Genomic DNA, 13,009 nt, shown 5'->3' on the forward strand with positions numbered 1-13,009 from the left:
CGCAGGTTCCCTACCCCTGTTCTAGTGGAACCACAAAATACACATAATGTGCTTTTGTTTGCATATTCTGCTTCTCTTTTGCTCTCTCCATTTAAACCCATAAATAGGAAAAGAGCTCACTTAATCTCCACCTCTGTCGCCTTGTCAACCACAACCTAGTTCTGTCTCTGTTATAAAACAGGATGCTATACAAAAATCAAGCTTATGTGAAATTGAGAACAAAGGACACCTCAAGACATACTCCCTAATCTCTAAGAAAAATTCCTACGATGAAAATGCCTGGTAAAATTATATAAATCTCTGCATTCAGTTTCCCAGTATGATTGTTGCATAAAACAGTGCCAAAGAAAAATAAGTGAATGTTCCTAAAATGCAGAGCACACAATATATTAAATCTGCATGTTATCTACAGAAAAAAATCAATCCATATATGGGAGAATACTTGTGGGAGAAGTCCATCATATGCACAATGGATACATCAGAATTATTTTTTTGAAATAATTTTAAGAACCCCATAAACTAAAGTGTTCATTTTCAGCTATACAGAAGGAAAAGCTCATGTGGATTCCAATTTGGAGGAAATTTTTTGAACAGCCTACAAACATGCCTGATCGGAATTGGTTTCCATATACATCATATAACGGGATGAAAGTGTTGCAACCTTTGAGTAGCATTCTTGTGAGCCAATTTGGATACAGTTGTGAGCTAGATTTTTTTTTATCCCTTTGCATAGCCTGTTTAGAGGCTGATTCAAAGTAGGTGCCGCACAGGCCTTTGAAAAAGAAGGAAACATTTACATGGTGGCTAGGCCATGACCCTTCTTGTGCAGCTCTCCTCTGGCTGGCCCACACATTTTGGTGATCTCTTACCATAATTTTGCCCTGGAAGATTTGGCAATTGTAACATGCATGTAGACAGACCAATGGGCCTGGAGTATTTTTTCCATACATCAAAACAAAACGAGACCCCCTGGCTCAATCACTCAGTCTGCTACCAGAATCGTTTTTTTTTACAAATGTCTTTATTTGTAGTTTGAAGTACAAATCATGAAGCTTACATTAAAGAAAGCTGTACAAAATTACACAAAGTGCTTCTAGGAAGCAGAAGTTAATAAAATATGGCTTGGACCATTGTTGAATGCCTTACTTTTCACTCTTCAGCAAATAAAATCACAGTCCCACTCAGCACAAAAACAACAGTTCCTTGTTTGATACATGTGGAGTTTTGAGTGGGAGCTGTGGTCTCTTGAGAATGTTAGCCAGACAGCTGTTGTTATCTTACTGGATTAAGGCATGTCTGATGAGGTTGAGTACATCCTCGATGTGGGAAAAGGGGGAACAAGTGACTGTACTCTTATCCTTTGGAAAAAAGTCAAAATCTACTTAATCTATTTTGGCAGGACTGACTGGATTAGGAATTAAAGTACAACAGCATGATTTGAACAGAATAAAGTAGGATATGAAAAACAAATACATATTTGTAATTCATTACAGAAGAAAATTGAAAAGACCCTTTGTGTATTACAAATAGACGTACTAGGGAACAAAAAGACTGAAATACGAAGATATACTGACACTTTAGGATGACACCGGCAATCACGTTGAATTTTTAAACTCACAAAGAGCATGTTAGAGAAAAATTGCCTTTGCATCTATATGGCACCCAAGTAGAAATACACACACACATACACTAATGTTGCAAAACAAATAATTCTATCACATCAAGGAGGAATTTTCAATTTTTAAAAGGGCACACTGCATACTGAGTGTTCCTCAATGATTAGTCCTAAGTGTTTCAATGCCAAGTCTTAGTTCTAGTATATAGGAAGCAATAATACTGAAAAAGATTTATCTAAGAATATTCAAACTGCCTTTCTTCATTGCTTAACCGGCTACTAATAACCTGAGATTAGATGGAAGAATCTCTAGTTTAGATTTCATAACATTATTCCACAGAGACCTGTGCCTCTGCCAATCTTATTTTAGAAACTAGGCATGAAATCCTTTCCATGTTAATTTGGAACTAAGGCCCACTGAACGCAGTGGAACTTCCACATAAACTTGTACTGGGTTGCACTGTAAACCTGGTTTATATTGACAAGACTTAAGAAGTATTCTTGCAAGTGAAACTATTGAAGCTATAACGCTTACTTCTAAACAAACAAGAATAGGATTTGGCTATGAAGGTACAATCAACCAAACACAACTGTCCTGAGTGAGCCCCATCGTTGGGTTGCCAACATCCAGGTGGGGCCTGGACATCACCTGGAATTACAACCAATCTCCACACTACAGAAATCAGTTTCCCTGGAGAAAATGCCTGCTCTGAAGGGTGGGCTGTTGGGCATTATGCTTGTACTGAAGACCCTCATCTCCCCAAACCCTGCCCTCCCCACATTCTCCCCAACCCAAATCTCCAGAAATTTCCCAACTGCATAAATGAATAGAAACTATTATTATTATTATTATTTATTGGGTTTATAGACTGCCCTCCCCCGGAGGGCTCAGGGTGGTGTACAGTACAGATAGAGCACAATCAATTTAAAATGCAATAAATATGAATTAAGATGGCTCTAATAAAAATAAACCCTACCCCATTAAAATGCAGCTTATAAAATTAATATTAATGTTAGCTCAAGATGGCGCCTGCTATCAATTCCCTCTCAGACATACATCAGAAAAGAAGGGCGGTAGGGGCCACATGATGTTACAGCAGCAAACAAAGGGAGGAAGGGGCCCCTATCAATGGCTAGTCTCCCCAAAGGCCCGGTGGAACAATTCGGTCTTGCAGGCCCTGCGGAACTCAGCAAGGTCCCGCAGGGCCCGGACCGTTGGTGGAAGAGCCCACACACATACAGAAAAAAAACAGCCAACTAGTGGCTGCTGCTCACTTTCACAGGAGTGTGGAAGATTTTCTAAAAAGAAAGAAAACTTTTTAAAAAGTATTTATGTTCAACGTGCTCCCAATTTTTTGTTTTGTTTTACAATTGCAACAATTGCTAATCAGCAAGTTATAACATACTTGGAGCCAAGCTGTTTTTCCTTTGATTTTATTGCAAAAGGCAGTCCCCAGCTCAGGAAGCTTTTTCATTTTTAAAATGTGTGGCAGATGCCACTGGTGTTTGACGTCATTCAGATTATTATATTCTTCATAGAAAAGAAGCTTTGTTGTCTGGTTTAACCTGAGTGAGCAAATTAAAAAAAAATTCTTCCATTGGGAACAATGAAAAATTACCGCCACTGTTCTAAATTACAGTCAACAAAGTTGCATTTTATTAACTGTCTAATTAGCGGTGTGAAACAACCTTAAATGTGCACAAGAATGGGTATTTCTTCTTAATATTTATAAACAGCAGCATGTACAAAAATAAGGAAATCTGAATCACACAAAACACACACACAAAGTATATTTTAAAGTTCATTAGCTAGGCATTCCATTTTTTCTTTTACTCATAATTGCTGTGAAATAGAAAATCTTCTGTTTATACATGTGTCTCTCTGTACAGCAGATACACTGCTAAATTTACATAAACAATATAACACTTATTTCTTTATTTAAAACATTTTATGCCTCCTTTCCACAAAATCAAGGTTCACAAGGCACCAACCTAAGAATATAAAACAATTAAATAACTAAAATACAGATTAAAAAATTAAATTAAACACATACAAAAAAAAAACACTAGAGGGAGGGCCAATACCATTATGGGGTAATGCCAGACAAAGAAAAAGTGTTCACTTGCTAGCAAAACACGCCAATAAAGGGAGATAGATAAATCTCCATAGGGAGGGAGTTCCAAAGTTTTGGCACTATGACAAAGAAGGTCCTTCTTTTGATCATCACTCATCTAGCAGTTTTAACTATTCACAGTGATCCTACATAAATGCACGAAACTGTGGCTGAATCTCTGAAAATCTTCAAAACCTATACTTAAACATTTCACAAATTACTCTTTTTAACTATAGGGAAGGGTTGCTTTGAAATTATTATTTCACCAATGGTGCAATATTACAATAATATCAGAAAACAGTCTGAAGCTGTGTTCTCTATTCATTTTCCTGGAATGTAGGTTAGCTCTTTGGGGGGATTTGTGAAGGTATGGAGCATATTGTATGGTCATGTGATTTGTGCAGCTCCAAGCCTCCTCTGAGAATAATGTACATTTAGAGACAGCACACAAAAATGACATAAATTTATATATGGAATTTAGACTATTGACAGATGATGTATGAGCAGCTGGGTCTGGAGAGATTTCAATGAATAACATGGTAATTTACGGCACCTAACCTGAAATATCAGGTCTATTTTTCATTTTCTGTTTTCTGTCACTGTTTGGTCTCACTTCCAGTTGGCTATTTATGTTTTAGTCACAGTACACGTAGCTGTAAATAGATTAATCACTCCAGGATTTTTCTGAAATGCTGCATCCATCACTGGCTGAATGCTAAAAATTACAGGTATACTTAATGTGAGCACAAAATATAATGCATAGTAATCTTCTTATACTGGGAACAAGGGTGCAAATTCATTTGCCCAGTGAAGCAAACTCACAATGTTTAGCAAAAGAGCTAAAGAGAATAACATTGTGATTTCCCTGTAGTCTAACTTCTTTCCTCTAAAAGAAATCGTAGAGGAATGCACACTAAAATTTACAGTATAAAATATGCTACATATGCTACTAAGTAGACAATATATGTCTGACAAATGAAGAAATATGTGAATATAACACTGCACTGAGAAAAAGTAGAATGATGTAACTCAATCTCATCAAATCTCAGAAGGCCCTTTCTGCACGGGGCCAAAAACAGCGGCCCAGGGACGGAAAAACACAGGTCCCTGGGGTGCTGTTCACACAGGCGCCGCTGCTGCAATGCAGCAGCACTGTCCTCTGCAGCCTTGAGCCACACAGGTTTCCAAAAACCGAGGGAGGTTTTTGGAAAGCGCTGCCATCATGTTGGCGTGGTGTGAACAGCACCGCACCAAAGACACCACTTTCCCATCCCCCCACTCACCTCATCCTCCAGCATCAGTCTGGAGGGCTACTGAGACCCGCCCACACTGCCCTCCGACCCCTGGAGCCGCCTCTTCTGCTCCAGCCTCTGCAGGGGCCGCTCGCACGCTCCCGTGCAAGCGGCCCCCTCCCGTCTCCCAGCATAATTTCTGCCAGTGGAGAGGCACCCTTTCCGCCATGTGGAAAGGGCCAAGGTAAGTAGGGTCAGAACTTGGATTAAAGAACACCATGCTCTGCAGAAGTAGGCAATGGCAAACCATCTCTGCTTCCCATTTGCTTTGAATGACTCTTCCTGGGGTCTTATAAATTGGTTTCAAATTGATGGCACAAAAATACGTATGTAAAACTGCATATCAACCAACATCTTATCATTATCAATAAAAATTCTCTTAGGTTAGTTTTTTCTTGGCCTATCGGCTAAGATCAAATGTAGTGTAGATTTGAAAATATGGGGGTTTTTAAAATCAGATTTTGTGCTACACAAATGCAGAGAATAGGAGAAAGTAATTTCAGGCAACTCTTGACTCTTTGCATTTAAATAAAACAACAAATAAGGATTTAACTTCATGTTTAAGCAACAGAATATATTAAAAATATCATAACAGTTGTAAAGAGGAGAAGATCAACAATCTTGGAGGAGTGGATCAATGAATTTCCATAGAACGCTATGTTTTAAGAAAAAAATTACTCTCTCTAGTAGCAAGTACTTTTGTTTCACAACGATTAAAGAGCAAATCTACTCCAAATAGCTGATCTCACCACAAACCAATTGAAGCTGAGCTTTAATATGCCCTGGAATGTTAGTTGTTCTTCACTGCTTTCATTCAGTGACAGGATTATTACTACCCAGAAGGGCCTATAGCAATACTTGTTAAAAATGAGAATTCACATCACTGCCTGTTTAATAGCATCCCATAGGCATTGTTTACTTGATTTTAGAAGTTTAGCTGAAAATCTTAAGAGTTTTTAATGCAACTGGGAGGCAAATCCACAGACAATAATAAACAAGCACCAATGTCGTTCTTAAAATAGAGGGAAAACAAAACAAAACATGGAGCTCTTCATGCTAAAAAAAGATATTATGACACATTCCCGTTAAGATGAGGTATCCAGTTTAAAGGCTGCATCTTAATCTATCTGAATCATTGTTTCATAAACAACTCAATTTACTCAAGCTGAAAATGTGGTAATTGCTTACCTGACTCACAGGCAAATGTCTTTGACGTTTCATCATGAAAGATAATTGCCACTGCATGCTTCTTTGTCTCTCGAGGCAGTCTAGTTATATTTTTGATGTTGTGCAACTCAGTTACCTTAAAACGAGGAGATATCAAACTCAGTCAAGTTTATAAGTAGCAAAATGACCACTAGCTCTGACTTAGGTAATAATTGATGAATAATAGGATTGCTTCTCTGTGTGTGCACATGAACAGCTTAGATCAGTTTGAAATGATGGCATTGTTTACATCATAAGCATTGTGTCATACATTATTTATTTTCTTACACTTCATGTGAATTTTGGCAAACTGCTCACACATTTTTATGTACCTTGCTCATTTTTTCATAATACAAACAGCTTGTCTAAATTCTCAGGTTGGATGATCAGTTGAAACAAGTGACAGCAAATAGCCTTTTTATGTCAGAGAATTTCAAGGCATCAGCAGGAAAGAGCGATTCATCTGACATATAAGTTCGCATCATACACATTTGCTTTGATGAAGGCTTCTTTTACTTTAAATGCCCAGATTTTGATTAACTGTCTGCTACTGGTCGTGTCTATCATATCCACAAGATTTAACTCCTAGGGTCATGAGTTTTCTGAGCAACAAAACCAACTGGGGAGTTGCTTTCTTTCTCCATGTTTTGTAAGTAAAAACACACAGCACATGGCAGCATCCAATCCAAGCAGGTCTTCGGCCCCTTCCACACATGTAGAATAATGCACTTTCAATTCACTTTCACAATTATTCACAAGTGGATTTTGCTATTCCGCACAATAAAATCCAGCTGCAAAGTGCATTGAAAGTGCATTTTTCTGCATGTGTGGAAAGAGCCTTCAGGATGACACAATCAGACTAGAACCATAGAAGAATGCAAATCTGACCTAGGCTGTTTTAACACCAAGGATTTAACACCAAGGTGCAAATTCAAGGAGATTTTTAAGAAAATCAAAGGTTGTTAAATTTCTATCCTATCATTCCTATCCAGCATTAGCCATGCTCATTGGAAAACAAAACCAAAAAGTCACCGCCCCCGAACCCCACCCCCCTGAGAATCATCCACAGCTCAGCCTGCCTTTTAGGGAGATGCAAAGGTATTATCAGGTGTGTCTGCAGACACGAGGAATTTTTTTAAAAAAGTTTTTAAAGGTATTTTGCTATATGCAGTGTTACCTATATTCAATTTTTAAAAAAATATGAAGGGGGGGGGGAAATCCGGTGGTCATGTGAGAACACAACAGGTGTGGAATTCAATGCACATCAGGGTAAAAGTGAAACTACCACTAAAATGGAGAATAAACAGATGATACAAGGTTATCTGGAACATCTCTTGTAGCAACCAGAGTAGCACAAAAAAATCACCCTTGTGTGGATCAACCCTTGTCACCAACATGGAAGGGCTTTGGGGTTGTAGAAAAGCAGGCAAGCCCCTACATTATAATCTAAAAAAGAACTTTAGGAAAAGTGGATTTTCCCCCCTATCCAAATCTTCATCAAAATTTAAATGCTGTACAGTCATTGCCAGCGAACCTTTCATTCTTGGGCAAATAAATGCATTTGAAAGCTTAAGAGCACTAAAAATGAGGGTAAATATCATTTACAGGCAGATATTATGACATTTGTGCATTGATGTATGGAGCTGAGGTTTGACTGTGCTAAAACAATAAGATGACTTTTTGTCCATAGTATTCTTTTATGAGTTATCTGGCAGAACAGCTGCTACCAGAGAGTCAATTTGCACGGGCAAGCAATTGCACAAATACTGATAAAGACTGTTCATAAGGCTTAGGTCAACAGAATCCCCCAAATTTCCAATGATGCAATATGTGTGTAACTAGTTCTCATCCTGGACCCCTGCCATTTATTTATTTATTTGATTATTTCTCTATTCTGCCTTGCTAGCCACACAGAGCCACTTGCTATATATAGCCACTTGCTATATGAGACCATTATCTAAACCATTCTACCAAGGAAAATTTAATGAAACGTCTGATTAACGGTCAACATGTCAGCAAACTATACTATTAAAGGATTTATCTGACTTGGTTGTGATCATTCCAAGCCATTTCGGCAGTTCTATAGACAAACAGGAAGTAAAGTTTTCGCATGAGCTGATTTCCGGGCAGCTATCATGCCATTGGAGAAACATGAACAAGTCCAGTCTGATGTCCTATTTTTCTAAGAGACTTCACAAATCCAACCAAGACCATTTTCATATTTTGTTGCGTATTCAGATAAACATCAACCAGAGTCTCATGTTCTACCCAGTTCTGGTGTAATCCTGCCATGTCTCCTGGCCGGGATGCAGAATCCTCTTCCTCTCTTTGGTAGATTTCACACAGCAAAAATATAACATCTTTAGGACATTATAAAAAATGTTTATGGGAAGAACTTCACACACCTCTCTACCACAAAATGAGTTGAACCTGTTATATTTCTCTCAGGGTAAGTTTTTCAAAAATGGCTAAACTCGCAATCTTTGTCTCCCAACCCGGATTGCAGACAATCCCTGCCTGATGACCGAATGCCAAGAGACAGGAAACACTTTCTTTCTCTCACCCAAACCTCTTACTTTCATTTCTGCCGTTCACACCTACTATTTTGTATGTTGCAGCAGATTTGCCGTGGAGATTCCCCAAGGGGGTTTCCTCTGCTTGCAGCTCATCTGTTTGTTATTTCACTGTAAAAAGTAGATGAATAAACTTTATTTAGCCTAGCAATCCCATGCCCGTGTCATTTTTCCTTTTTTTGTTTGAAGGGCTGTCTGCGAAGCCACAACAACACAAAGCTTCTCTAGTCATATCGCTGTAGCTTTGCAGACACTCCCCTCAAAACAAAAAAAGGAAAAACAACACATGCACAGGATTGCTAGGCTAAACAAACTTTATTCATCAACTTTTTACAAAGAAATAGCAAACAGATGAACGGCAAGCAGAGGAAACCTCCATGGGGAATCTCCATAGGAAATCTCCTACAGGACTGTGAAACTGACAAGAGGTCCATGCAGCAGGCAGGAAGAAAGATCCATTTTGGCTGGCAACACTTGTGTTCTCCCATGCTGTGGGAACACAAAATCCAACAGATCTTTTTATAATGCTTTAAATACATTATATTTATGTTGTGCAGAATCTACCCCCCTTCCTTCCTGTTTGCTGATGCTTTAGTCTGGTTTTCCACCTGCAAGCTGTTGTCCTGGGGAGTGTAGGTTGTTCTTACCTAACTGATGGTCGCACTGTTTCTGGACTGTGGCACTGGAGGAGCTCCAAACACCTTGGGAACTGATGTTCACGGGTGGTGTTGTATGACATAGTGGGGCTAACACAGGTATAATGGAAGGTGTTTTGGCTCTTAATCTTCAGTTCTGGCAAAAGAATACTTCCCCCGATGCTGTTACATAATAAAGAAATCATCTGAATACAATGTCTCATTATTGGACAGTCCAGGGGCATGACAAATCGACTCTGAAAGCTTTTGCAGATTGATTACAATTCGATTCGATTTCGAATACCTTTAATGGCATATAGATTGTTTAAGATTAGCTTAGCAAGATAATAACAGCCTTTACAACTTTACAATTTCTGACGAGTTAAAATAACACCATTTAAAAATTTAGCCACCGCTTCCAACAGCTCGTAGTTGTGGCTGTTTAAAAGATATATAACCTTCTGTTTATCTGTAATGCCTTCACTTCCATGCAGGAAGGGGATTATGTGCTTCTTCCTACCTATCTCATAAAGGGACAATCCAACAGCATATGAGATACTGTTTCCACAGAACCCATGCCACACGGGCATTTCCTTTCTTTATGTGGGATTCCAAGGTGGCGTCCAAGGCTAAAGGAAGAAGGCAGGGCATTACACCTAGCTAAGGTGATTGCTCTACGCCACCGGGCCTCAACCAGGAGATAAAGGTACTGGGCTGCAATTAGTCTATCCATAGGTATTCCCAGAGAGATCGGGGAACAGGTTTTATTAGCTTCCTCTAGCATCTGTTGAAACTCTCTATCAAAAAGTCTCTTCTTGATAGCCCCATAGACCTCCTGCTCTGTTAACATTAGCAGGTCCTCCAAGGAAATGCCCAACTCATTAAGTTTGGCTTCGATTTTAACCCATCACTGGGTTGTGTGGAGGATGAAGCGTCCCTGCGATGTATAGTCCAGTTCATCTCGATTAAAACAAATCCTGGCCCAAAACTTGAATGTACGGCACCAGGCCAGAGTTTCCAGCCGATGCTGGCCTGTTTCTAAGCACAGGGCAGCATAGGGAATAGAATGGGGCAAGCCAAGGATTTTATACAGAAAGTTCGACTGGACCCTTTCAACCTCTCTGCTCCATGCCCTATCCAGATGGGGATCCCATAAAGGATTTGTTGGCTCACTTTGGCATTAAATGCTCTCAACGCCGCAGGGATGTATCCTCGGCCTTTCCCATAGAGGCATTATAATGGCTGAGGCACTTAATTTAAGCGGGCGGAGATGGCCCGATTCCTATGTAGTGTCCAAGAGGCCCTATGATGGTAGGTAAGCCCTAGGTATTTATATGACTGCACCTGCTTTCGAAACTACTGTGGCCTATCCATGGTGGTGGCTTTCCATTTATGGGTAAATACCACAATTTTGGATTTATCTAAGTTAAGTTGCAAATCGTTGAGTGTGCAGTATTCTATACAACACTCTAAAGCTCTCCTTGAAGTCCGACTCGTGTGCCGGAAAGTACAACTGCGTCATCAGCAAACAGAAGCAGGGGTATGGAAGTTGAGTCCAGAGTTGGACTATGTACTTGGGCCTCACTTAGTGTGGAATCTAGATCGTTAATAAAGAGCTTAAAAGAGTGTAGGAGCCAATGCGCAACCTTGTTTTACCCTTTAGTAACTTGAATTGTTGGGGTTAACAATCCCTCCATGTTACATCTCACGTGGCAATAAGTGTTTGTGTGCAGGATCTTAATTAATTCAAGCAACCTTGGCTCCTACACCTTGGCTGCTGAGTTTCTTCAGAGAATCTCTCTATTAACAGAATCAAATGCGCCCTGGAGATCGATAAAGGCTGCATACAAGGGGCTCTTACCTCTTATATTTAGTTATCAAGCAACTTAACACCAGGCAGTGGTGGGGTTGACTTACCCCTTTGGAATCAATTTGTTCCTTCCTATGACATTTTTATCAACAATCCAATCAGTTAATTTCCCAAGGAGGTATTTGGCATAAAGTTTTCCCAAGACCGAGAGAACTGATTGGTCTATAATTAGATGGACTGTTAGGGGTCACCCTTCTTATAGATAGGGATGATAATTGAGTAGCTCCACACAGTGGGAATTATGCCTGTTTGGTTAACCATGTTAAACAATCGTGCCAATATAAGGGACCACCATTCCCTAAATACTATAAACAACTCTGGAAGAAGAGTGTCAGGACCAGCAGCTTTACCTCGTTTAAGTTGGCTTATAAGTTTCCCAATCTCAAGAGAGGACACGGGAGGCCAGGGGTTGTCAGAAGGTAGAACATGAACCAGGATGGAATGAGAATTCTGGCACTCCCCCATTGTTTCCAAAAAAAAACTCATACCATTGTGATCTTGAGATACTAGAAGGAAGGATACTGCTATCTCTAAGCCCACCAGTGACTATTTTCCAGAATCTTCTAGAGTCGTTGTCCTGTACTGATTGAATCAAGAAATTCCAGCAACGATCAATTGCCTCTTGTTGATTAGTCCGTAGTTGCAATGCTAATTGCGTTTTTTAGCGATAAAGTAAGATGTGGGCAGGCTATCCCATTTTTGGCTTTTATAGTTTTTTGTAAATTTCCGCAGTGAGTGTTTTATGGCCATACTCCTAGAGCAGAATTCCAACCTGCGTGGAGATTTATTGGGCAAGGATACATTCTTGCGTTGGGACTGTTGGATTAAATCCTTAATTTTTTTGGTGATGTCATCAAATTTTAAAACCATCTCATCCGGGGATGGAGCACTTAGCATATCCAACCTCAGTTGCTTCAGCTCTTGAGAGCTGAAGCTGTGTAATTTTGTACTCAATGCCTCAGACCATCTAACTCTAGGAAGTAGAGTGATTTGGCGAACTCACTTCAACTGTCGGCTGGGGATGGGGAGGAGTTTATATTTTAATATAACTGAAAGAGGCAGATGGTCACTTAAATGGTGGAATAATACCTGGAATTCACTTACATCTTCAAAAAGGTACGGGGATATTAAAATATAATCAACCACTCTACACCCCTTCTAATGGCAAAGGTGACCTCTCCAGAGCTACTAAATTGAGTAAGTCCATTTAATATGCATAGATTGTTCTGTATGGCAAAAGAAATTAGCTCTTTTCCCAGCTATATTTGAGTTATTATCTTTGGAGAACCTAGGAAGTGAGAAGAACCAGGGAAGGGTATCAAGTTCAAGCCCAAAGGGGGTAATCAGGGCAGTCTCGTTACCTCCAATTCGAGCATTAAGGTCACCCGCTACCACTATTTCAGTCATAGGATATAGTTGTTTCAGGCTATCAAGGTAGTCTGTGATACACATCCAATGTGAATGGACGGTTTCACTATCCACCGTAGGGGGAAGGTAGATGTTAACCACTAGGAGGGGAGAGATCAAGCCCTCACATAGAATAGCCTGAGCTAAATGATAGCATACTGGTAACTCTGTGATCCGGAGGTTCAATTCTTGTGCTACCAAGATTGCCAGACCCGCCTGGTGCCTTCCCATCTTATTAGACTTATGAGCAGGAAGACAGTAGGCTTGATATCCTTGGGCTACAATAGGGAGAGGGGT

General features: G+C 39.7%; 1 protein-coding gene across 3 annotated transcripts in view; it reads right to left on the reverse strand.

Annotated features, from left to right (window-relative positions):
- The window catches only part of DOK6 (docking protein 6), a 280,829-nt gene that overhangs the window by 134,387 nt on the left and 133,433 nt on the right, over window positions 1-13,009 (reverse strand). For all 3 annotated transcript variants that reach the window (XR_007245411.1, XM_048507351.1, XM_048507353.1), the window contains exon 3: window positions 6,210-6,324. Coding sequence is in view for 2 of the 3 variants with exons in the window: in XM_048507351.1 (XP_048363308.1) it covers window positions 6,210-6,324 (115 nt within the window). In the remaining variant the exon portion in view is untranslated. The remainder of the gene's footprint in view (window positions 1-6,209; window positions 6,325-13,009) is intronic.

Source organism: Sphaerodactylus townsendi, linkage group LG09 (genome assembly GCF_021028975.2).
Source record: "Sphaerodactylus townsendi isolate TG3544 linkage group LG09, MPM_Stown_v2.3, whole genome shotgun sequence".
Lineage (NCBI taxonomy): Eukaryota > Metazoa > Chordata > Lepidosauria > Squamata > Sphaerodactylidae > Sphaerodactylus > Sphaerodactylus townsendi.